Genomic DNA, 25491 nt, shown 5'->3' with positions numbered 1-25491 from the left:
TTTATTTCAGCTGCACCTTCCTAGCAAAGTCTTACTGTTTTGGAGAAAACCCTTCTATGGAAGGGAAAATTAGTTGGTATTCCTCACACCGCGTTGGTAAGAGGGAAGTTAAGCAGCCTCGTTTCGTCCTGAAATCAAAAGATGAAGTCTCGGAATTATTTATGAATTGCTTTCCTTAAAGATGGCAAAAAAAAAAATCTTACTGTGTGGAAGAGTTTGAACTCCATTGACACTGCTGGTTGAGACTTCCAGGTGGGCAGTTTGTGTTCAGCCTGTGTAGCCACCCCCCAGGGCCGTTTGCAACAGGACAAGAGTTGTTGCTTTGTCTGTCAACATTTCCTATCCTGTTCCTCCTTCTGCGCTCAGGAGCTGTTACCCGAAATGCTCGGCTGCTTGTGGTCTGAATATTTCTTCGCAATAACCAGATGTGCTGGTATCGATCAGAGAAGCAGTGAAAGATTAAACATGTTCACGGTGATGAAAATTGAACACATGTACTTATTGCATGTGGGAGCAAAAAAGGGACTTCTCTGTTCTTCTGAAACGGTCCTGAAATTTATAGAAGATTGGAATGAGCCAAGAACCAGTAGAGTTTTAAACATTATAACCTGTAACAAAATGTCAAAGAAATGGATTTTAGTTAAATCTGGAAGAAGGCGAAGGTGGGGCATGAAAAAGTCTTCCGCCACAGGTAGCTGTTTTGCCAGCTCTGTGTAACAGAACTTAGATGTTCGCTGGGGAAAGGGCAGTAAAAATTGCCTTGATTTGCAGGAATGGAGGTGAGACAGTTGAGCGCTGAAACACGTGAATTAAGGAGCCTGTGGAGTTGCCTCCGTCACTGCTGGATGAATGCATTAAGGATACGTAGAATGTTGTAGCAGGCTGTCTGCAGCACTTCGTAAATGATAGGACTGCAGGGTTGTCTTAGAAACTTTCTCAATTTCCTTTCTTCTCTGCTCTTGAAGCTGTGAGGAAAGAAACTGAGACAAGAAAGGGTTGTGCAAGGCAGTCTGTCTTCTGTAAAAGCTCCTATCTGCTGAACTGTACACGGGGAGTGCCAAACTCACTTTGTCCACACCGTTCAGTCCTCTGCCGTTGGCATCTGTAGTGTCAAGGGCGTGTGCGAGAGGGGACGAGGCCTGGTGACTGCAGGCAGCTGTGCAGCTCCTCTCGCATCCCTTGGGCCCGGCGCAGGGACCTCGGTCCAGCGAGTGCCGTGGTGCAGACACCGGAGCTGCGATGCAGCCAGACACGTGAACCTTGCCTGTGCAGTGCCTGTGTCAGCAGGCCCTGGTGAATCCTTCGTTGAGGAGGAGTTGGTTTATGTGTTAAATCAGCCACTTTATTTCCTTGAAATTATTTAAATGTTTAAACTGTCTGCATGTGTCTCTTAGGTTTGGGCAGAGGGAGGGGGCTTGCAGGTTTAGATGCAATGGTTCAGAAAGTTTCTGGCAACATCTTAACTCTCATCTTTCATTGGAGCTTGTTGCCATCAGAATCGGTTGAGCAGAAGGGGCTGGATGTGATGCCCACTGCCACCACTGCCCTCCCAAATCCTTCCAGCTCCTTCTCACGTGCTGTCACCCTGGTGTCTGTGCCAGCTGTGTCAGCGGTAACTTCTTCTGCCATCTGTAAAGGCCCAGGCTCAAACCCGGAATCGGTTTGGTGCTCGCTGTGTTTCATCGTAGCAGACCGCTGTGTTTGCTGTATTTCAGTTTTTTGTAATGAAACAAAGTGCAACTTCCTGTGACAAGGAGGAGGGTCGGTAGTTTAAGCAAAGGCTCAATGTTTTTACCTGGTTTGGGGAGATCTAGTTTACTGTTGCTTAGTTTTCAGAGGAGGCAAAGCGATCACTTGATCGCTCAGCACGGCCACATGACAAGCAGCTGAATGTAATTAGGTGGGCAGGGTGGTTGTGCCGGGCGGCAGCTCTGCCCGTCACAGCGAATTTTAGAGCGATTTTTCCAAACTACGCTCTTTTGGTTTTATTTTCTTTCTCTGCTGATCCTACCTGTAGATGAGAAGAGGCTCTTTTTGCATGACTATGGTATTCAGGAGATCTGACCTGTGTCAGGAGACTCATTGCTGAAGTTGGCTTGGAAAACTACAGACCCATTTGCAGCTGGTAAGCACAGGTATGCAACCACTTTCTCTTTTTATTTATTTCCATAAGATTTATTACATTGTTTCCTTTGAGCTGACAGTTGTTGTGTGCCAACTGTTCCTCTGTTAAGAGCTTTGAAACGATGTTGCTGTACTTCTGACAAACTGCCTGAAATGTTTTGATTTTGAGAGGCGGTTCAACATTCCTGCATCCTAATGTTTGAGGGAAAACCAAACTTCAAACTGGCGTCGGCTATGGGTTTAAGTGCCAAAACTGCAGCTCTTCGGTCAGTGCTTTTCACAAAGGAATCAGTTGGATTTAAAGACAAACATGGGTGAGTTTATCAGTAAGGTTAAAATAAATGACTGCCGTGAGCGGTGTCGGGGTTCAGTAAGTGGAAGATGCCCTTTCTGGTCCCAAGTCGTCAGCCTACGTTTCCTTCTGTGTTAAGTCAACTTGTTCTACAGTTAGAAAGTGGAATTAGACCTCTGATAGGAGAGTGTGCTGCACAAATAGTGTTTCATAATACAGAACAAAGTAACTCAGTGTTTTTAAATGTTGTACTGCTCAGACTTCTTCCCCCTCTAATTATTCCTGCGTTCTCTCATTACTTTATAAAGGTAAATTATACTTGATGAAACAGTCCTTTAGAGTGGTGGGGTTTGTAACTGGGTTGCACACCAATGTGTTTGTTCTCCTCTATGCTAAATGTATTGCTGATAAAAGGAATAAAAACAGTGTGTTGCACAGGCTGTTACTTTTAATTGGCAAAAGAAATTGGACCATGAGAGCTCATCCAGTTCACATTCTTTGTTCAATCATACAGTAATGGTTTCAATCTTAAAATCAGTGATGGTGAAGGCAGTATAGGAGAGTGATGTTATTACTGTGTTTTCTGTCTCCTGGGTAAGAAACTCAACATGTCTGTGCCCATCTGACTAGGTCATTCCTTGCCACCCCAAGCATAAATGTGTAGTCAGGCATCCTTCTAGCCCATCCGTTTGCCAGTGTTTTTCTACTCATGGACCAAACCTCCAGTTTTTGTAGACTGTAAATAGCCAAGGAGGGGTTCTTCAGAGAACAGAAGAGAGTATTCTCCTCCACTTCTGTGGGAAGGTCACAAGGCTTTCCCAGGGGTTTCATTGATGTCTAGCATAGAGTATCTTAAGATGATTTTTCCAGTCCTGACCATCACCCCTTGGCTTGTGTTTATGAGAAAGAAGTGACAGATTTGTAAATGCAGTTAAATAAATATATTTTACTGCTGTTTCCTCGTAGATGTCCTCAGTGTATGAAACAGCTTATATAAAATAACTGGGAAGAAGGATTTTTGTAAACATTGATGCTTGACTTAGTGTTTTTTTTCTGCGCTGTGCTAGATGGGTTGGTTGTTTTAGTCGCTTCGTTGTAATTTACTGTTATATAACACTTTTCAGTTACTGCATTACGTATCCATTATGTATGTGTGTTACAGAAACAATTTCTAGGGCATTTTAGGGTAGTGATTTCTAATAGCCTAAGTTATTTGAGGATTAAATTTTGACAATGTTGGGATTCTGTTGTATAGAGCAAAACAATATTGTGGCATGTGGTGCTGCCCCCCTTTCCCTCACCGTACTCACTGTACTCCCAGTGCGTTTCAGTGTATTTGCTTTTTTCTAGTACGTCTTTCATTTATACCACTGTATTAAATGAAACACCCGTAGGAACTAAGCCTGCTAAAGACAACCTAGGAATCTAATTGAGCTGGAATTCTTTAAACATGTCATGAGAAATTTCATGAAAGAGAAGTTGTAATTTTTTTGCCTTAAAAAAAAAAAAAAATTGAAAAGTAGACCAACAAAAATTCTGAAACTATTCAAAATCTACGAGTGAACTCAAAAAGTATTAAAAACAGTTAATGGAAAAAGACCTGGAACATATCCTAGTGGAATGAGGGAAATAAGCTCTAGTCAAAGGGAAGCAGAAATAATATTTAAGGAGGTTATTAATATTTATTTAATGTTAAGTTATTTAATATTAAATTCAGACTAAGTTCTTTGGTCTGAAAGTTTGACTTCATAACTAGGAAATAATAGAGCTCCTGCTTCTGAATTTTGTTTAAACAGTGTGTCATAGAGATGACGTTTCTTTGCAAAAATTCCGTTTTGATACATTTTGGTGCAGCTGTTGGTATAAACAGAAGCAGAACTGGGATCTTGGTGAGGCGGGGATTCTCTGGGAGTGAGCGGGTTGGTGTATGTTGACATAGCTCCTCTGTAGGCACTGCAGCTGATTAGTGCTGACGGAGATTTTCTTTTGCACATACTGGATTTGTTTTTACTGGAATCACATTTTATTTCCTTCTATAGGAAATCATATGCACTGGTTTAAAATCAAACACTGCAGGACAAAGTCAGTCTTTTAATAGAAGATGAAACAGCAGTGCCTGCTTCAATGAGTCTTTTCCAACAGGAGCTCTTGTTGGACAGTACTGTTGCGTTCTCCCAGTTTCTTGTGACTTGTGCATGGAAGTGCGTAGCTGAATAGATTCTTTCATATTCACTTACGCTTAATATACCATTTTTCATTTCAGGGGTTTGATGCCTTTCTTGTTCATAACACAAAACACTGCAAAACATTGTATGAAATTGGTTTGTCAGATTGCGTGAGATTTTTAGGTTCTTCATAAGCATCCAAAGCTTTATACTTGCTGTTAAGTCGAGAAAGCACAGTTTGAATGCACTGTGGTATGAAAACTACATGTTGGTTTCCTTGATGCAGTTTTCTACAGGGAACTTGCACTGCTTGGATCAATTAGAGCAGTCTGACTGGCAATTCATTTTCTTAGAGTAACACTGTACATTTTTTCTGGAACTTGGGTTATAGAGCTGGTTGTTCTGTAAGTTTGCAGCTGCTAAGCCATTTATTAGCTGTAGCAGAAACATTCTGAATAGTAACTTTAATTGCAGACTTCTGGGGGGAGAGGTGGGAAATTACCTGTTATTGTAGGTCTTATACATACCTCCACGACAAGAATTACTGTAAGGAATTCAGGTTGGCTGTGCCATTTATCTGATTGGTCTTTGCTGTATATCAAGATGTAGCTATAATTCATGCTGTAATGTGGGATTCTGATCAGAGCAGTAAGACAGTGTTGGCAACTCGGGCTGAAAAACAGCAGGCTTTTTGAATGGAAGCTTTGTGTTGCGCAGTTCAGTCTGCTTAATCGGTGCTTCTTTTGAATTACCCCTTCCCTGAGGCTCTAGAAAAGAAGCTGTGCTAGGATACCAGTTGAAGCAAACATTTTGTCAAGCCCTGTTTGAATGTTTTGCCAGGCTGCAGAGCCTCAGTAGAAAGCTTGGACAGCGTTAATCCATGCTGCAGTTCTGGAGCTGTTCAAGTGGAAGATTTGGTGATTTGTTGAAAGTATGGGCTTATTTTTCAGTTCTCGTGCAAAAAAAAAATTTACCTGTAGTTTCAGCTTTGCTTCGCGAGAAGAGTTTGAGTGATACTTTTGAGCACAAGTGTGCTCCAAAATGACTGTGTCTTGCTGTCAGAGATCAGAATTTCTGCTTTGCTGTTGCACATTAGAAACTTCCTGAAGAGAACAGGTTGTTGGCCCATTGAATACTGCCTGGCTCTGTTTTAGGCAGAAGTGGTGCTTTATTATGTAACGGACAAGTTAAATTGTGCCCAGAGTCTTCTCAGCAACTTGTTTCTATCCTTTTCTTAGCATTTATGAAATACTTGTATATCACATATGCTTGGTATTTCCAGACACGTTTACTAAAAAATCCTGCCCAGTACTGGCTGAAAATACCTCTCCCCAACTAGTAGCTATTACAGACTCTGAAATCAAAGGCTCAGTTCTGTTTTGAGACCCCTTAAGAGCAGATTATTCACGACTGACCCATCTCAATTCCTCTGAAGTGTGTGGCTGCCAGCCTGCCGTGCTCTGACTGTCTCCACATCGCCGTGGTTGCCAGCATGATCTGGGTTTAGGCCCAGTGAGCTCAGCACCTGCAAGGATGTTTCTGTTAAGATTTTAAAAGTTTGGGGGAGGTGAATGCTAGCTGTGAGCCTCAGTTTATCAATCTAGATACATCTTCGTCCATGAGCACCCCTTCCCTGCTTAGCATCTCTGACTGTCCCTTGTATTTCAAGTCCAATTACGTTGAATTCAAGACTAAGGAGTAGAAGGAATAACCTGGTTTTCTGGTTACTGGACAGGGTTTTTTGCAGTTGTCAGTTTCCCTTGCTTTCCCACCAATAACTATACAGTTATTTTGCCCTTTATGCTAGATTGTTTAAGAAACCCTTCTAATTCATTATTTCCACAAATAATGTCTTATTATTCCTAATGTCATGCTTGATATTTATAGATCATAGAGATTTCCCAGCTCATTAGAAATGGGTATTGATTAGTTGTTTAGTCAATAACTTTGATAACCAGTAAGTTTGCTGAGGAACAGGATGTTTTCACTGGTGGCTGGAAGCGTGATCTGACGCATCAGTCCTGCTCCAAAGGCCACGATGCTTTGTGGTTAGCTGTTTTCATTTGGCAGGTGTAGACAGACTGACTTCCAATGGACTTTAAAGTCTTTGGATATTTCAGTGTCATCTAAGTAATGAGAAAACTTACCTTCTTGAGGAATAAATAGCCAGAACAAAATGTAGGAAATGCTATATACCATGTTCCCCTGTTACTTATTGTTGAACTAAATCAAGTACTTGCGCCAAAAATAAGGACAGATCACAATATTGGAGAAAACCAATAATGCTAAAGAATGGTAGCAACTGCAAAAAAAGAAGTAACTTTTGTTGCATCTTCCAGTCAAAAACCAAAATTAGCAAGGACCAGCATTTACCTCCTATGAAACACAAGAGAGACAGATATTTCCCACTCCAAAGGTTGAAAAGGCAGATTAAATTCTGCACTGAAATTCTTTCCTGCTCGCCCCTTTGTATGCTTGCCCACATCACATTAGACGAATGATGCAGTTTTATAGCCCTGTTTGTATCATATTTGTGGGGGTTTCACTTTAATCTAACAGCGACTAGGAGGTGCCTTCAGGTTGTCTGTTGCCTGCCATCTCCATAGGCTTTTAATTGACTTTATCATGATAATTTATTTTTGCCAGATTATTTCCCTCTAATGCAGCATGTATCTTGTATCCTTTATCAGCTTGGTGGTGCGACCTTTTGGAGAATCATTATCTGTATTCCAGGTGTCTGTCCTACAAAACCAGGTGGAAGGCAGCTCAGAACTTTCCTGCCCTGGAGGAGGGGAAAAAATAAAAGTATTTTTAAAGAAGCTGCACATATTTTCCTCTGGCTGTTTACAGTGTGTGCTTTAACAGCCTTAAACAAAGATCCTGGCCCGACTCGTGCATTGCTGCCTGCTGGATCACCCATGCAGGCAGAGCATAAAATGTAATTCTTTCTTTAGCATGAGTACATATGTGTGCGTGTTTTCCCCGAGATACCACTTCATTCATACTCTAACCGCGTGTATGAAATTGCTTCCTTTCTCCCTTTCTAGATTTTTTTTACCTTTTCTTATTCCTTTTATTCTGTTTTTCATGTGTGCTTATTCTAGCTGTTTGCTGGAGATGTTAGTAATCTTCATGAAAACCAAATAATTCCTAAAGAAATGCTCAATTCTTATGATCCTGTGTAATTATTATCTTCTCTTTTATCTTCCAATGTCTATTTCTGAAGGCAGAAATACAAGTTTACTCCTTACCCTTCTGCAGTTGGATGTGTTGCTGAATGAGTGGGTGGGCAAACTTCTGGATATTTCCCTTGTGCTGTGAATACACTCCAGCTTTGTGGGTGAAATCCTGGTGGCTCCTGTGTTGATTGAAAGAGTTGGAAACTGTGTAAATCTATGTAAGACTGTAATTCATAATTCCTTGATACTGTCAAGAGTAGGTACAGCGTAGTGATGTGTTACAGATGTTAAGGTTAGGCCGTGGATAAGCTGTGAATGGAGTCCGAAAGCAGTCAGAATTGTCACGTCAGGGGAGGATGCTGGGCATCGCTCTGGATTTCCTGTTTATGTTAGTGAAAAAGCATGGCACGTTCACTTGTAAGGTGTCGTGGCTTTCATGTATTTATTAGAGGCACAGTAGAATGACTGAGGAAGGAGTAAGTGAATTTGGACCTGTTTTAAAAATAAAATTCTTTGCTTTATTTTTCCCAGTCTACTTCGGAGTTTATTGGCGTGGTACAGGTGTTTTCTTCACTGCTGCAACTTGAAAGCAACTTCTGATGAGAGTTCAAAGAGGTAACTTGGGAGGCAAAAGCTCTGATTGCCTGGAGGAGGACAGGTCCTCTGAGGGAGTTCTGTTTTCATCAGACACTGTCACAAATCTTTATTTATCTGCAGTATTTTCTTACCAGGAAGCATGAAAATGTTAGAACTGATGAGGGAACGGAGATGGTGCTGTGCTTTTTGCAGGGCAGTTGGAAATGCACAAAGATCCTTCCATATGGGTGATGTTGGAGTACCCTGTGCGACATTCCTGTTATCATTTTCCATTTTCTTCCATTTCCATGCTGCCTTTCATTCCTTTATGTAACTGAGCCATTCTTTGAAATTCAGCCTCCTTTTCATTGGTTTGGTTATGCTGAAATGCAGATGTAGTTGCAAAACTCACTGTTGTTTCCTTTCCTGGCTTCTCCGTTCCCAGTTTCCCCTGGTTTTCTGGAAAGGAAATCCAGAATCTGCTGTTTCCTTGCCCAGCCTGTTGTGCAAAGTTCTCACCACATCTGCAGACCTGTTGCTTCACTTACCCCTTTTGTGCCCCCTTTATGGGTGGGATCATGATTTTATGCCTGGCATCTCCATTATAACTTATTCTCAGAGTGTTTTGTGTGCCTGTCGATTCTTGCTCTGTAAAATTGTGCAGCTGTAGCAATGCTGACAGCTGACAGTGTCCTAGAGCACCTTCAGCTGAGGCACAAGTGACTTCAGCATTTGGAACCTAAAGCCTCACAGCTTATTTTTGTGCATATACTTTTGCAGACTACTGTATGTATCCTGAGCACCCTTTAAATGATTTAGTTCCTTCCAAGAAAGAGAAGATCCTTAGACATTGATCTTACCATTCCTTAGAATTCCTCTATAGTTAAAACTGAAAAGGTCGAAACGGTAAAATGTCAAGTAAAGCAACTGAGAGTAAGCAAGAGATAAATGCGCAGAGCAACGGAGTCTCTTCCCCTCATTTGTGAGGAAGAGGAGGGGATATTTTCATTCTTGTTACTTACAGACAAGTCCTAGAAGTCGCAGTAAGTGTCATTTTGGCCAAAATTAAAGCAAGCCAGGTCATATATTTTCCTGAGAAAAAAAAAATGCAGCTCAGAATATTTACGTAAAGCGCTCATTTATAAACTCCCTTTGCCCAGCATAGCAGTGACTTGAGTTTCTAAGAAATTGTTGGCATAATTTGGCTGTATTACGTTTTTACCTATCTGGCAGCTTTTAGCCAAAGGCGTTTCTACTGAAGTATTGACTAAGTAGGAATGTTCAACCCTCCGTCCCTTGTTTTGGCAGAGCTGGCAAGTGCCGGACGGTGGCCGGCTTGGCGAGCGTGGAGGTGCTACCGCAGCCGTAGAGCAGGGTGAGGCTGTTCGCAGGAATGTGGTGCAGGTCCGGTCTGAAGTCATGTCAGACCTAGGGCTTTATGGTTCAGGCTTTGCCAAAGAGTAGTTTTTCTTTTCTTTAGGAATCTGTGGTGAATAGGGCTGTCACCGTGGTACCCGTGGGGCAGCGCGGTGTCTGCGCGAGAGAAGAACGAAAACAGCCGTTTGCATTAGAGGCTGCTGTATCCTCCTCACGCCCAAGTGGGGAGGATGTAGAGCTGTGAATGGAACTGAACAGCTGTGATCAATACGCCCTGTGGTTCATACGGTTTTGTATGAAAACACTTGCTAGGAACAATGTAATTGTTTTTAAGGTGTGTGGGTACTTTACATCTGCTCCTAGGTAGGTCGTGCATGAATCTCTTCTGAAATGCTGCCCGCCTCTAGGGATAAATGGGACATGTGAAGCGTGTAGTTGTTTCCCAGCCATGCTGCCAGGCAGCACCCTCCTTAGACATGGAGACATGAGACACACCTCTTTATCTCTGAGCACCCATCAGCACGGATGCAAATGGGTGACACGTAAGCCTCTTGGCTGTGTGCTAAAGAGGTGGTGCTAGAAATATACTCCTTCCGAAGCACTGTCTCCAGCATCCCCTGACTGTTCCTTTAGCAGAGTTTGGGGTAAGTGGTGTACTTTACTTTAAATCCATGCGCTTGAGGACTGTCTGATTAAGAGCATGTTCTGATCTGAATTTTACACTGCCTGTGCGTTGTGTACACATTTCTATTTGCAGCTCGATGCTTTTTTTTTTTTTTGGTGTGTGTTTTCTTTTATTAATCTCTATGCACCTTCTTCCTTCTCCCCTCCCTCAGCTCTGTAGCAGCAAAGGAGTTTGTTCAAAAAGCCTGTTCCATGTCCCCATGCTGCACAGGGGAATTCCTGCATGCCAAGCCAATTTCCTTAATTTATTCAGAAAAAAGACTGCTATAGTCTTGAATGTTTTATCGCACAATAGGGTTGTGATATTTGTGCCCTGGAGGCAAAAAATAGCAACTTGCTAATGTCGGTGCCTGTTAATGTGAAAGTACCTTGGACTAGGAATGTCGACTGACCAAGAGCAGCACTTGGTTCGCAGCGTATCCCTGCTTGGCGAGCCTCGATCCGGATGTGTGTGGAGGCTCTGGAGTGGCAGCTGTGCAGGCACAGCTGAAGTGGTGGCTGGGGGGATCTTGTCAGCAATGGGAAAGGCCAGTGGAGTTTTCCCAGCACTTGTTCTTAGCCCCTGTCCATCTGCATGCTAGGCGAGCGCAAAGCCAGAGCTGAATGGGATTCAAGGGGCGGTTTACAAAAGGCAAAATCCTGGAGGGCTTAACGTGGGGCCTAAAACTGTGTCCATCCTTGAATTTTTTCAGCGAAGGAGGTCTTACTCTTAGAAGCAAGATTTGGGAATGATAATTCTGAAATTAATTCAGATTTTTTTTTCTTTGGGCGACCTGACGAATTCTAATGTACCATCAATTTTGTCTGATTCTTCCTTCTCTACCTCCCACTCTCCTGATAGATGAGGTACAGAAATGTGGGAGGAAAGACTGGAAGGTATGAAGCTCTTGAGCCAAATTTTAAAAAAAGCAAAATTGGAAGAAAAAATCAGATGGATTTTTAGTAACAGGGCCATGATTTTAAAGAAGTTGGCTGCAGTTTTTGCTCTGAATATGTTTTGCTGTGAATAGATTCTTATTTCTGTTGTGTGGAGCTGGATGTGTCTGGGCACTAGGACTGCAGGTCTTGAAGTAGAGGGTGGAGATCACTTTTTAAATATTTGTACAGGGAGGAGGACAAGGCTTGAAACTGCTATGAAAATACTTCTTTGCATGTCTCTGAGGATAGGTTAACTGTGCAGGGTTTCACAAGAACCACTCCTTGGAGATATTTGAATAATAGATTGACATTATGGGGTGCAGTGAAAGGTGTGTGCATTTCAAAAGCCTAAGGAGAAAATTTCCTTCTTAAGCAAATTCTTGAGAAGGCGTTTTTATGCCTTTCCTCTGAAGGGCTCCTACTCCTCTATCAGTCATTGGATTTGTTACCAGCCATATGGAGAACTGGGGTTTAAGTGGTCCGAATGATGTGGCGTGTTTGTCCAAACAGATACTCTACAAATCAGATATGACGCTGGGAATCCCTTTAGGTTTCACTTCCCCAAGGTCTAACCTTGACCTTTCTGTTTTAACCAGAGCTTTCACCCAGCTCTCTCCAATGGAAGGGTGCAGCTGAACTGTGGCAGTTTCTTCCAGCTCCGTGTAAGAGCTGTAGTGCCCTTTCTTCCTTCGTAATGTCTTGCACAGGGCACAAGATAAATTACCTTTCTTACAACACATATTAGCAGTGATTAGGTGGCACTATCATTGGTATCTTTCAATAAAAATGTCTTCCATGTACCTTTAGCTAGGTAATAAAATAGTGACAAGGCAAATACTTCCATACAAGTGGGGTAGCATAGAAAAATACATGAAACTAGCTTGTCTTTGTATTATCTACTGGCCCTCAGATTGGCATTTAAGCCTTTTTTAAGCAACAATTATTTAGGTATATCATAAAATCATAAAATGTTTGAAGCTGAAATAACATGTACTTGAGTAGAGAGACCTTACACAGCCCTTTACCCTGGAGAACATCTGGGGGCAAAAGAAAATCATACAGGAGATGGAAGTCTAAATCAAATCCAGTCTTTAGTAAAACCCTTCTTGTTTGCTTTTTAAAATATTTTTCCCTTTCTTCTAGTGCATTTCAATGAAAAGACCCTTTTGTAGACCTACAAGGTAGGCAAACTGATTTTACTCCCCTCTCCCCCCTCTCCCCCTTGAGGGAAGGATTTAAAAAATGAAACAAAACCCCAAAACCGCTTTTGATGGTATGTGTGAGTGTGTCTTAAGGGATCAGGGCTTTTAATTTCTTCTAAAATGTTCTTATGTGTGGCTGCCTTGAATGTGCCACTCCTTCAGACCTGCATGGTGGAGGCAGGCCTGCAGTTGTGGTGTATTTATGTAAAAAGCTCAGTGATAACAATTACTGTGGGGGCGAGGCGGAGGTGCGGGATGTGGTGTTGTTTCAATCTTTTACTCTATTGCAAAACCTTGTATTAAAACACAGCAGTGCAAAAGTGAATTAGCTGGCTGTGGCATGGTGGTGAGTGTGAACTCTGTCACTTAAACCCCCTTTCCTGCAAGGTTTTACTGTTATTGAGGGCATAATGTGAAATATGCCATGGCTGCGGAAAGGGGGGCTTCAGAACTGGAAATGGCAAACCAGTGTCAGATGCTTTCCACTGACTCTTCACTGGGAGGGTGTCTGGGTGTAAGTCTGACCATTGCCTGCCCTTGAGCAACCTGCCCACGGCAGGGGGCTTGGAACTAGATGGACTTTAAGGTCCCTTCCAACCCAAACCAGTCTGTGATTCTGTGATCACGGCAAGTCCAGTTGTGGGTGAGTCCATTAATCACAGTTCTGGCTTGTAACCAAGAGCTGCACTCAGATAACGTGGAAGCTTTGAAGAGAGTTACGGTTGTAACTTAATTACGGCAAGTCCAGTTGTGGGTGAGTCGATTAATCACAGTTCTGGCTTGTATCCAAGAGCTGCACTCAGATAAGGTGGAAGCTTTGAAGAGAGTTACGGCTGTAACTTAATGGTGGCGAGTGACGCCCACATGCTCGAGATACAGAGTTTGTTCCAAACCTCAAGCTGTCAGTTGGTAGTCAAGAAATGAGTTGGTGTTTTGCCATTGATGCAAACTACTGCAGTGTTGGACTTGAAATGAGCAATTTTCTCTAGTTTAAGCTACAGATAGTTCCAAAAATACTTATTTGCAGTTGAAACAGCAGATTTTACATTTTTAATTTTACTTCATCATCTTATAGTTTGTATTTTGGTAGGCATTTCCCTCCTTCATAACAGGCAATCAATGCCAGTTTTATGTTGCATTTTGAATGGTTATTTTAGGCTTATCTTTTCATGTTCATTTCTTTAAAAACAACATAAGGCAGCTCTCTAGTGTTTGTTTTGGGGGAAGAGAGGTTTTTTTTTAGCAGGAAAGTACTAGTGCTCTTACGTCATTCTTTCTAGTATAGGTGGAATTTGCCAGTGATTTTTTGTTACACCTTCTAGCTGTTGCTGCACTTTGATCAGACTATATCTAGCATGGTTATTTTTTCAAAGGCACAAGAAGGATAGAGAGGAATTTCTTAAATGTGTATAGGCCATGGGAAATGTGTGCGGTGTTTAACGGCAATTCGGGATCAAAGTGTAGTTTAAATTATTAAGTGACATCATGATGAAAACTTTCAAAACTTTGCAAGTTGGTTGTGTAAACAAAATGACAACCCCCCAACAAAATCAACAACAAAATGTTCTTTGGTTATTTTTCCTTCTGGTATGGAAAAAGAAACTTTTTCAAGGCTGAAAAATTGCTATTAATAGAAAATTATTGTAATTTTTATTTAATGGGCAGTCTGGAATGTTTTTTGGTGTATGTTAATAATGTTACAGTCACTGTGAGGTCAGAATGGCATCGCTGGTACATTTAAATAGCTTTTGCCAGCTCCTCTGCAGATTAGCAACAGTTCTGCAGTTCACGTCCCAGATACCTTGAATACTTTGACCTAGATTTTTCAGTCTTTCCTGAAGAAGTTAAAATTGTGCTGCCTTCTCTGTGTACTAAGAGGAATGTGATAAAATTAACCATGCATTTTTTTCAGTCACAGCTGAATTTGGTATTGATAATTGGCATAACTGAGAGTTTAAGGTGAAACCAGTGTAAAAGAGTACAGAACTGGTCCCCCTGCTCGGTGCTTTGTAGTTCAAATAATGATTTGTATGTTAAGTATTTGTCAAAAGAAGTCTTGACAGAGTCATTTACTACCTAATCCTTTTTGCTTTGCTTTTTAAGGTGTCTCCTGAATTCTCACTATGTCTGATGGGGACTATGATTACCTCATAAAGTTCCTAGCACTCGGTGATTCTGGAGTAGGGAAAACCAGCCTTCTTTACCAATACACGGATGGCAAATTTAATTCCAAATTTATCACAACGGTGGGCATTGACTTTCGGGAAAAGAGAGTGGTGAGTTTGCACAAACGCTGCGCTGCTTTAAAATGGGGATGGCTAGAATCTGTTCTGTCTTGGGGATGGCTAGAATCTGTTCTTTAAAAACCTAAGGTGCCGATCCTTGTGTTGGCATGCACTCAAGAGTTAATGTGTACTTAATCTTGTGATAGCCAGGTAAAATGAGATCATTTCCTGATTTTTGACATCGTGTGTTGTCCCTCTCGCTTCCCCCAAAGTTCAGGTAAGAAGAGCTGATTCTAAGCAACCTCTTCTTACTGCTCAGCGTGTGTTGGTGCGTGTATCCACCCTGTGAGTTGTGTACATAGGATCTGAAGTGGCCCTTTTATTTTTCAACTCCCTTCAGGAGGAAGGATTGGGCTGTAGTAAAAATGTTTTTGCTGTTTGTGAACTGAAATGGCAAGTGAGCAAAGACTCCAGTGTGGATTTTAAAACTGTTTAAAACACGTGAATGACATGGTATAGTGTGATACATGGGGGCTGATCTGGCTGCCTAGGCAGTTTCCACTACCAGAGAAGAACTGTGAAAAATAAGGTAGTGTTTTGGGGTTTTTTAACCCCTGAGAAGGCAAACGTACTTTTGATAGGAAGCTGAGCACTGCATTACGATAACCAACTGCATGCTGGTCCTTACTGCTCTGAGAAATTGAGCTGGCACAAGTGTGTTTCCTTCTGACGCAGAAGTATTAAATGGCTTCCAGAGTAGTCTGATGATTTCACAAGTGTCGAGAAATCCAGGTGGTGCAGTGGGCGTTGTGCCGACTGGCTTTTGGTGGGTGACATGCAGCACAGTAGAAGGAGTAAATATATTTGTGAATGTGAAACTGGTCTCTTGAATGAGTTAGTGTTGCTTTTGTGGGATAGTAAACATGGGGGGTTTACTTGACCAGCATATTTGATAACTCGGGATAAGGTTTAGGTTTCATAATATGTATCATATAATCCACAAATTCAGCAAGTTTATGTGTCTCTGAAGATATGTTTGTAACTCTGGGAATCTTAGGTACGACAGTTGAAGGTAAAGAAGATGACCTAACATGAAGAGTTCTAAACAATACAAGAACCTATATTTATTCAATCTTTCCAAAGCTAACAGATGCCTTATTTATATTTTCATGCTGAGTAAACTCTTCTGCTTTTATTATTATCATCCAATTTCTGCTTTTTAAGCTATGGTATGATAAGATCTACCCTCATCTCTTTTTCAGCAATCTTTTGGCAGCGAAGAAGAGATGTCATTATCTTTATGGGTATATTCTGTTTGCTAATGAGGTCCTGTTAGTGGTACAAATATATTGCCAGATTGCATGGTAACGACTGTTGCTGTCTTATAATTACATTTTAATTTGAACACGATACAAGATAATAGCAAAAAAATAGAAAATCAAAATACTAAAATTAAGCTTGCCTAATGAAACTTAATGGCGCTGTCAGTATCTGTTTGGAGTCCATCATCTATTGGATACTGTTTTTCCAGTTTCACTTCTACCTTTATTTTTAAAATATCCAATTGGGTGCAGAATTAAAATGCAACCCATATTACTTTTGTCTTACAAAGCAGAGGGATTGAGTTGTAGTTGGGATCTTCGCATCAGCAATGCTACTTTTGCTGAATTTAATGACTTTAAGTGTCAGTTATTTTGTGTTCTATAGAGGCTGCTAACACGTGGTCTTGCAAATTGACCTTTTACAGGTGTATAGACCCAATGGACCAGATGGTGTTGGTGGCAGGGGACAGAGGATACATCTTCAGCTCTGGGATACTGCAGGTCAGGAGAGGTAGGTTCCAGCTCCCACCCAGAGAGTAAGGCAATTGTCATCAACCTAGATGCAGATGGAACCCAGTGCATGCATTCTCTTTATCAACTGTTACATTTTAGTTGCACGTCTTGATGGGAAAGTGTGCTTACTTTTAATTTGAACAGGGATGGAAAGTTTCCTATGAATACCCATTAAATTATAACTGCAGTTTACAGCCATAGAACATTAAAATTGTAATTGTTGCTTTGTGTCGTTTGGCAACTTTGTTTTTTCACAGCCAATGCATATAGATGTTTTTAAAGCTGTTGTTTTTTCATTTTTTCTTAAATTCCTGTAAATACGTTGGGGTGTTGGGAAAGTCAGACAGATGAAGTCACCTCAAAGGGCTCTTTACTATTTGCCTGCCAAATAACTGGCATCCTAGTGGCCGACAGTCTTAAAATCAAGAACTGAGATGTACAGAGGACAAATGTTCAAAGTTTGAATTCTATTCTTACTTTAATTTCTGAATCTTGATAAAGTCACGCTTTATAGTAGAAGACTTTGTCTAAAGCTGTCATGCTCAAGTGAAATGTCTCCTTGACTTCCTTAGGCCTTGAGTAGGCCATAGTAATGTTAGCAATTCTTGTTATCCGGTCCCTATGTCAGCACAACAATTGTGATGAATATTTCTCTTTAGTTCATTCAGACTTAAGTTGCCTCTGTTTTATGACTGTACACGCTTGTATTTTCAACGTAACTTGTCCGATTAGCCACCTAATGTCACTTTTCGGGTCTAGGTTTCGTAGCTTGACAACGGCTTTCTTCAGAGATGCCATGGGATTTCTTCTGCTCTTTGATCTGACAAATGAGCAAAGCTTTCTGAATGTCAGGAACTGGATAAGTACGGCATTTCTTTATTTTTTTCTTCTTTCTTTCTTTTTTTTTTTTTTGCGTGGTCAGGGAGTCATTTTGATGGCTTTCAAAGAGTCATTTTCCCGAAGGACTTTGTGCCCCCTGCAGTGGGGTAGTGATCTGAGTGAGCTTCATGTGTGACAGTAAGTTGTGACCCCTGTTTGTGTTGTTGCTGTTAGGTCAGCTACAAATGCATGCATATTGTGAAAACCCCGACATCGTGTTATGTGGAAACAAGAGTGATCTGGAAGACCAAAGAATGGTGAAAGAAGAGGCGGCTAAGGAACTTGCAGAAAAATACGGGTAAGTAACTTCCTTCCAGTTATTGCTGTGTTTAAAGCAGAATGAAATATATTCTGTAATGCCTTTTCTGTAGGTGGAAAGGTTATTGTGAGAATAAGTATTTTAGAGTGCTTAACTGCCTGCTATGATCTTTTTTTCTGTCAGAGATTAAGATTTTCTGCATTGCCTAAAAAAACACACTTAGTATTGCAATAATCTTGCACTGGAGGTTGGTTAATCTTCTTTCCTTGGCAGTAAACAAGGTAAATTTTCACAAACATTCTAGAAAAGAGACAGAATTTAGCTGGAGAGGCAGGTGAATGATGGGGGTCTAATTCTTTACTCTTGCCAGTGCTGACAATTTCTGTGGAGCACAGAAAACCCAGGTTTCTTAAACAGTGAAATCCAAAAGAACGTTTGGTGACGTGATGAGTGTCACATCAGATTTTAGGAAAAAAACCCAAACCCAAGCAATGATAGCCTAATTTGCAAGCTGAGGTGTTTTACAAAAGGTTGTTGTAGCATAGCCATTGTCTTGGGCACGTCCATGGAAACAGCCTGTTTCTGTGAGAGCTGTGGGACGCATTCGGCAGCGTTCGGAGAACCTGCTTGCAGAGTGCTGTGTTCCCACGGAAGAACAGTTTTGGCCCAGCCCACGGTTCCCCAGTTCTCTGCACATACAATCTTCCCTCAGCTCTTCAAGCAGTTTTGTTAAGACTAATTACCTGAGGTGGATTCTTAGTGACTGAGCCGCAAAGGGGTCAGTCGTGTTTTCTTGCAGGCAACTGCACGCTCAGAGACTCCCAGGGAGCCTGAAAACCGAGTCAGACCGGCAGGAAGACAGGGTAGCCTTGTCCTTCCCCTTCCCTACAGGCACAGGTCATGCGTCCCTAAAGGAACTGCGTGAAAACTTTGTTCTAGCGGGTACTGATTAGTCCCATAGTACTCTTACAGTCCCTTAACTCTTCCGTGGGTCTCACCTCTGGATTACATTTGCATGTCACTGTGGATCAGAAGTGCGCTTTTGAAGTCTGATGTAATTATTCACACAGTGGAGCAGCTTTCTAGCATGTGAACTGGATTCCTTCTCAATTGAAAACTAAACTGAGTGACGTGTTCCAACCAATGATCTGTGTTCAGTGCAGAGGAACAGATTCGAGTTGGTGCAGAGTAAAGCCTAGGAAACACGCACAGTGTGGACACTGGGTCCTCAGTGCGAACTGCCTGGTTCTGCAGGTCCAGTCCTGTTGTGCCACGCTGTTTCCTATCAGCGAGTCACAAAGTAGCCTCTCTTGACCTTGAATAATCATTGGAGGCAAATCAGGAGCAAGCTGGCTATTAGTGACACGTGGGTTTAGTGCAATATTGCCTTCTTACTTTTTCCTCCTTCTGGGAAAACGCTGGTTTGAAGTCCGTGTCGCACAGACAGCAGCAAGTGCGTACGGTACTTTAACCAGCCGCTTGTGAAGGAGCGAAAGCTTTTAAACAGCAGCAGATGGCATGTGGCCAGTTCTGAAGGATGTGAAAGAGAGCTTTTTGCATGTGACTTCCGGGAATAATTTATGAAATGTGTATCTTTGTGGCTGAAAATGCCAACTTGATTTAGAACTTGGGAGCTTAAAAGTCAAAGTCATAGATCACGTCCAACCTGTCGGCAGTTACAAAGTTCTCTGCTCTGTAGAGATGAGACAGGATAGCTGCTAGGAGTCACTTACTCCCCAGGGAAGCAAGATAAATCCTGCTGAGGCGAACAATCTTCTGCTACCAAGTGTGGGAGAGCGAATATCCTCTTTCTGTGGAAAGGCCTTGTGCTGCTAAGCGTTGTATTCTGAACGTGATTGCCGGAGACCTGCACACTGAGACCGTAGCGTAATATTTGTGACCACTCACTGAATCTTGCATGTTAAGAAAGAAATACTTAGCGTGCAGCAATCACATTTATTTTTTTCTCCTGTGAATACAAACCGTGTGATCTAAGTTTGTGGTTTTTGTCTTTGGCAGAATACCGTATTTTGAAACCAGTGCAGCTAATGGGAATAATGTAAGCAAAGCCATTGAAACGCTGCTTGACCTCATTATGAAGCGTATGGAGCGGTGTGTGGATAAATCCTGGATCCCAGAAGGGGTAGTGCGCTCCAATGGGCACAGCTCTACAGAACAACTGAATGAGGAGCAAGAGAAAGGCAGATGTGGCTGTTAACTCTGTTACAATTAAGTTTCATGTATATGCTGAAGTATAGTACAGTTGCAGCTTAACGGTTCAGCGTATGGACAAATCACATTGTGTAGTTACTTAATGAGCTATATTAATTCTTCATATTGATTTTGGGGATTTTTCCTCTCAAACAACATTGACCTTTGCTTGCAAGGTATGCAGTGCAGCACTGGATGTTCCTCTAATTCTCTACCTTGGAGGGAAGAAGAGGAATTTTCATGACCAAATTCGGAAACATCTGTCTGAATGGGTGACGAGGAAGGGTAGGCTTTTGAATTTAAGGATTTTCAATTGCCCTTTGAAGGCTCCATTAGCCACACAGACAAGGCATTTAGAGTAGATACCGTGACAGCTCTTAGTCTCTGCTAACAGCAAGCTTACCTACGTGGTTCTTGGTTTGAACAGGAACATTTAATAATTTCCTCAATCAATAACAACCTCAAAGAGCAAATCCCATGTTTTCCACAAAAGCCTGTGAGCAGCTTTTCCTTGTTCTCTCAAGCCATCAGTTCTTAATGGTGAAAGCCACAAGAAAGCTATTCCACACAGAATAAAAAACTACAGAGAAGGACAGGGGTGCATGTGTAGAGCACTTTGCGTGTGTCATGAAGTCGAACATGTAAACTACAACTGTACTATATAAAATACATCCAACACAGCCCATGAGACCCCCTGACATCATCTGAATTTCTAGAAATGCCTATGCATATATTTATACATAAATGGCATAACTGTACCTCTGTTGTTATGTTTCTTTTATGGTACCACTCACTTTTTAACAGGAATGTAGGGCAACCTAGATGTCAGCAAAATTTAATCTGAGCTAGTGCTTTGCACTAAATTAGTTTTAGCAAACACAGATGTGGAATGTTTCTTCAAATTTGGATTGAAAAATGAATAATGATTGTCTTCTGGTGAGATGCAGCTAGGATACCAGTTCTGTCTAGTATTTCTATAAATTTATAATGCTCATTTTATTCTGCCAACCTTTGTGTCCTGTACATCTTGGTTATCATATGTTCATGTATGGCTTGTTCATTCCTTTAGGTTGTATTTAAAAAAAGAATAGAGTTGCTTTTCTTTATTTCCCCATATGGATCACATAAATGTCAATTTAGCTTTCAGTGGATCATGTTACTCTCTGATAATTTTTATTTATTCATACAACCTAAGGAACAATCAGTATTTTTGGGGTCTTTTTTTCCAGACTGATTTATAAGATGTGCCTACCAAACTGTTTTCTACCCTGGCAGAGGTGGTATAACTCTAAAGTATTGCCAATTAAAGTCATAACATGCCAAATTGAGTCTTTTTACAGACCTTCCACAGCAGTTTGTTTACAAAACTCCAAAGCTATTACATCTTTAGAAATTATGTATTTATTTATTTAAGTATTCTAACTACTGCAATTTCAGGCAAACATTGATTCCAGCTAGCTGGGGACATGAATTGCAGTGTAACAAATTTTTTGAAGGACCAAAAATGTTTCTAGAATAGGAGGTAATAATAAAAACTATATATATATATATATTTGCTGTAGCCTCTGGTAATATTAATAATGCAAGAATAAGTGCTAAAACTTGGTTCTCAAAAATATTTTGCAAAGTAATGCATTGTTCTTTAACAAATACAACATGTAAATATTAGATTTTATCACAGCCTACACAGGACGTTTTAAAAGTGCAATATAATTTGACTGCTCTGGGGCTAGGACAGAGATTGAAACGATTTATATTGAATAAATATGGGTTTTTTCTACTATACCATACCAAAATTCTAAAATGCCTGTGGACCGGGGTTACTGTAGTTTAACTCAGAGTGCCTTTTGAAGTTACCGTCACGTTTCTGACCAGTAGAGTGTCAAACTCCACTCTAGGACACAATACATTTCAATGTACTTCAGTGTCCGAATTTCTTTTAATGTAACTCTCTGCTTTTCAGAGGGTTGCAGTGGAACTTCTGTCATGCATTAACTTTAATGGGAGTTTTTGTGGTTATAGCTCCAGCCAGTTCCTGAAAACAGTAAGGATTATTGCATCCAACTACTGAGCTAAGTGACTACTGAAATGGTATAAAAATATTTCCTTTTGAATACTTATGTTTAGATTGGATATTAAGTATAAAATACTGAAACTGTCATATTTTTGTCATGCCTATTATATGTACCTATTTACTGTATAAAGAGAGTCTACATAAAATTGCTTTGATGTCAGCCTTTGAAATGTGCCCTCAGATTTATCTGTTTGAATTATTCTGTGACAAAACTTCTGTTCTCTTTTTAGCTCTCATCTGAGAAATCATGTTAAATGTTTCCTGACAGTGAATTACACTATTGGTACTGTCTAGCACTGGTTTTAACAAAGAAGAATTCTCATGTGATTTCGAAAAAAGTTGTTTCAATCCAGCGTCAGATGAATCTGTAATGGAACAAAGTGTTAGAAAGCATTTCCATTATGATACTTTGTCCCAGTATTTCTTATTAATGTAAAGTAGTTAAACATTCCTGATCTGAACCTCGTCGGCACTTGAACTGAATTGTAACATTTCCTGTCTCAGTTCAATATAGAATCAAAGAATCACAGAATGGTTTGGGTTGGAAGGGACCTTAAAGACCATCCAGTTCCAACCCCCCCGCCATGGGCAGGGACACCTTCCACTAGACCAGGTTGCTCAAAGCCTCATCCATCCTGGCCTTGAACACTTCCAGGGATGGGGCATCCACAGCTTCTCTGGGCAACCTGTTCCAGTGCCTCCCCACCCTCTGCGGGAAGAACTTCTTCCTGATATCAGTCTGTGTCCTGCACTGTCCCTGTGTGTTGTGGTTTTTTAGTTCATATGTGCCTAAGTTGTCTTCTGTGGCCCAGGTACGTCTTGATGGTCCCCTCTTGCACTGACCAAATCAGTCGGATGGAGGCCTGATGCATCCTGGGTGATGCCAGCAGGAGCTCAGACGCGTAGGAGAAGATAGAGGCAACACTTCTCTGTTCATAAGACATTCGGGAAGCTGCTGATGTGAGCATGTAGCATGGTCAGAGCAAAGGGAATCAAGCATTACATGTTGTAAAAACTACTGCTTCTACAAAGGTAAGGAGCCAGATTTTTCAGAATAGCCACTCCCTTCAAGAGCAGTGTAGATCACCAGGTAGGTTGTGACGTGCTGGAGGACACAGCTGCTATTCAGAGCTTCCTTGACACGCAAGAGAAATGCGCTGAACTGAACCTCATTAAGTTTAACTGGCAAGTGTGACTGCGTATTCCATCGGGGTTGGAATAACCCCATGCAGTAGTACGGCTGAAAAAACATTTTGCAGAAAAGGGGATGGGCCTCCTGTTCAAAAGCAGGAGCCAGGAGTGTGCCCTTGTGGCAAAGAGGCCTCTGCATCTGGGGCTGCACTAGTAAAATGAAGCCAGCAGCTTGAGGAGGTATTCCCTTATATCCAGTAATTATAAGACTGCACCTGGAGTTGTGAGTCCTGGTTTGGACACACTGGTAGAAGACAGGCATTGACACGTGGGAGTGAGTCCAGCAGATGCCACCAGGGTCGGAGGGCTGGAGCACAAGGGGTAGGAGGAGAGAGAACTGGGTTTGCTTTGTTTTAAGAGAAAGCTAAGGGAGACCTTTCTGTTGTCTTGAACTATCTGACGGGGTACAGAAGATGGGGCCAGACCCTTCTCCGAGGGCACAGCCATAGGAAAGAGGCAACAGAGTTGGTGTATAGAAAATGCTAATTAGATATTAGGAAAAAATTGCCACCATACAAGTAGTCAGAAATTGGAACAGGAGCTAAGGAAGGTTATGGAATCTCCATCCTTGAAGACACTAAAAACTCAACTGGATGTGGCCCTGAGCCACCTGGCGTCAATTTGTCCTGCTTTGAGCAGGACTTTGGTCTCGGTCACCTTCAGAACTGTCTTCCAGTTACGTGCTCTACGCACCTGATCCTACAATCGCACATGCCTGACCGTTGTCAGTTCTTCACTGTGACCGTAAATGACCGTTCCTATGAACTGTATGTGACAGTTCCTTTGCCTCTCAGGAAACTTGGACAAGTAGACAAATACTTTCAGACCAGAGCTTTGCTACGAAGTTTAAGGTACTGAGCTGAGCTGTTTGGTGAAGCTGTTCTTGCTGCAGCAATCTGTCAAAAATCAAACCACTGGGCCACCCGGTTTGCTGCAAAACCCCTTCTTGCCACGAGGCTGCTTTTCAGCTGGATACCTACTTCCGTCTGTGAATAACTGTTAATGGAGTAGAAGCACATGTTCTTTTTTGAGAATTAATCTGGATTCTGGCTCCTGCGACTTGCAATCTATATTGCCTTTTAGATCAGGAACAGGCACTTCGAACCCATGGCTTGTACTTGAAGAGGAGATTAGCGCCTTCTGTGTTGGGGCAAATCTAATTGTAAATGCCTGCAGTATCACGGTGCTCTCGCACCCCATCTGTCTGCTGGAGGCGTTGGTGACAGTCTGTAATCCACAGTGTTTTATTTGTACAAGTCACCAAAGACTCCACAGTATGGTACTCTGCCAGGAAAAAGCTGTCTTCAGTGAAATAAATACAGCCCATGAGGAAGAAGAATCCCATGGGCAGGAAACCCCAAGTAATCAAACTGAAAAGGAAGGACTGTGATTGCATATGCCAAAGCACGGCAGCCCTAGACCTAAGCAAACTCCTTTACTCTTCGGTTGTGCCTCTAGTTGTGAACGTGGTGTCATCATGGCTTCCCTTATAAAACTGCTTTGTGCCTGTGTCTGCTCTTTCCTCTTAGCAGCTGGGTTACCAGCTTCAGTCGCAGCCACAGAGCCTTCCCTCCGGCGTGCAGCACGAGACTAACCAGTCTGCTGTACGGTCCTATCCTGCTTTGTCTGAGTCAGGTCGGGGCTGTTCCTTGGGGCTTGGTGAGTACCCATCACCAGTCATATGTTCCAGCCTGTGTCTCCTGAAGGAGGATGTGGCTGAGGCCTGCTTTTCTGAAAGATTGCAGACAAGGTCTGCGCTGATAAGGGTAGTGACTCCACTGTGCTAAAGCAATTAGTTTTCTTCCCTCCATCTTTCTTAATATGGCCCCAAGCATACTGTCTTTTCCTTTGTTCTAGAAACCAGGAAGCAAAAGCTGCCCTGAAGGCACATGCGATTCAACACGTTTTTTTTCACCAAATAGTTAATTTTTTTTTAAATGGGGAAGCAGGAATTATGGTGGTAAAGCCTTATGTGGTAGGGAAGATTTCAGGCTGAGCAGTGTCGGCATCCTGAGATTGAAGACCAGAGAGAAGACCCTCTGCAATTCCAAACAATTTAGGAAGGTGCAGGGCCTAGCATTTAGGTCCTTTTCCAATGAACATGTAGGAGAGGGAACAGAAGGAGTAATAGGTTCCTTAGAGTACTACCTGCAGACCCATCAGGTTTAAAAGGTACTTCAAATTTTGCTTTAAAAATAAATTCCCCTGTATAAGACTTAGATCCTACAACTGGAAATGGAGCAAAAAGTGATTTGCCTGAATTCTGGGGTAAATCAAATATAGATTTAAAAATCCACACC

The 25491-nt window shown here is 41.8% G+C and overlaps 1 protein-coding gene across 1 annotated transcript; it reads left to right on the top strand.

Moving 5' to 3' along the window:
• Positions 1-2013: 2013 nt before the first annotated feature.
• On the top strand, positions 2014-20111 carry RAB27A (RAB27A, member RAS oncogene family). The gene is made up of 6 exons (XM_010161167.1): positions 2014-2135; positions 14621-14793; positions 16490-16575; positions 17337-17440; positions 17631-17754; positions 19735-20111. The coding sequence occupies exons 2-6, from the start codon at positions 14641-14643 to the stop codon at positions 19931-19933; spliced, it is 666 nt and encodes a 221-aa protein (XP_010159469.1). The 5' UTR covers positions 2014-2135; positions 14621-14640; the 3' UTR covers positions 19934-20111.
• The last annotated feature ends 5380 nt before the right edge of the window (positions 20112-25491 follow it).

This window comes from Eurypyga helias, unplaced genomic scaffold (genome assembly GCF_000690775.1).
Source record: "Eurypyga helias isolate BGI_N326 unplaced genomic scaffold, ASM69077v1 scaffold17031, whole genome shotgun sequence".
NCBI classification, from domain to species: domain Eukaryota; kingdom Metazoa; phylum Chordata; class Aves; order Eurypygiformes; family Eurypygidae; genus Eurypyga; species Eurypyga helias.
The sequence above is the reverse complement of the archived record's forward strand: the minus strand, read 5'-3'. Positions and strand labels throughout refer to the sequence as shown.

Coding starts and splice junctions, on each gene's coding strand:
- RAB27A (XM_010161167.1), top strand. CDS start 14,641: ATGTCTGATGGGGACTATGATTACCTCATAAAGTTCCTAGCACTCGGT. Junction 17,441..17,630: donor GAATGTCAGGAACTGGATAA/GTACGGCATTTC, acceptor TGTTGCTGTTAG/GTCAGCTACAAATGCATGCA. Junction 17,755..19,734: donor GAACTTGCAGAAAAATACGG/GTAAGTAACTTC, acceptor TGTCTTTGGCAG/AATACCGTATTTTGAAACCA.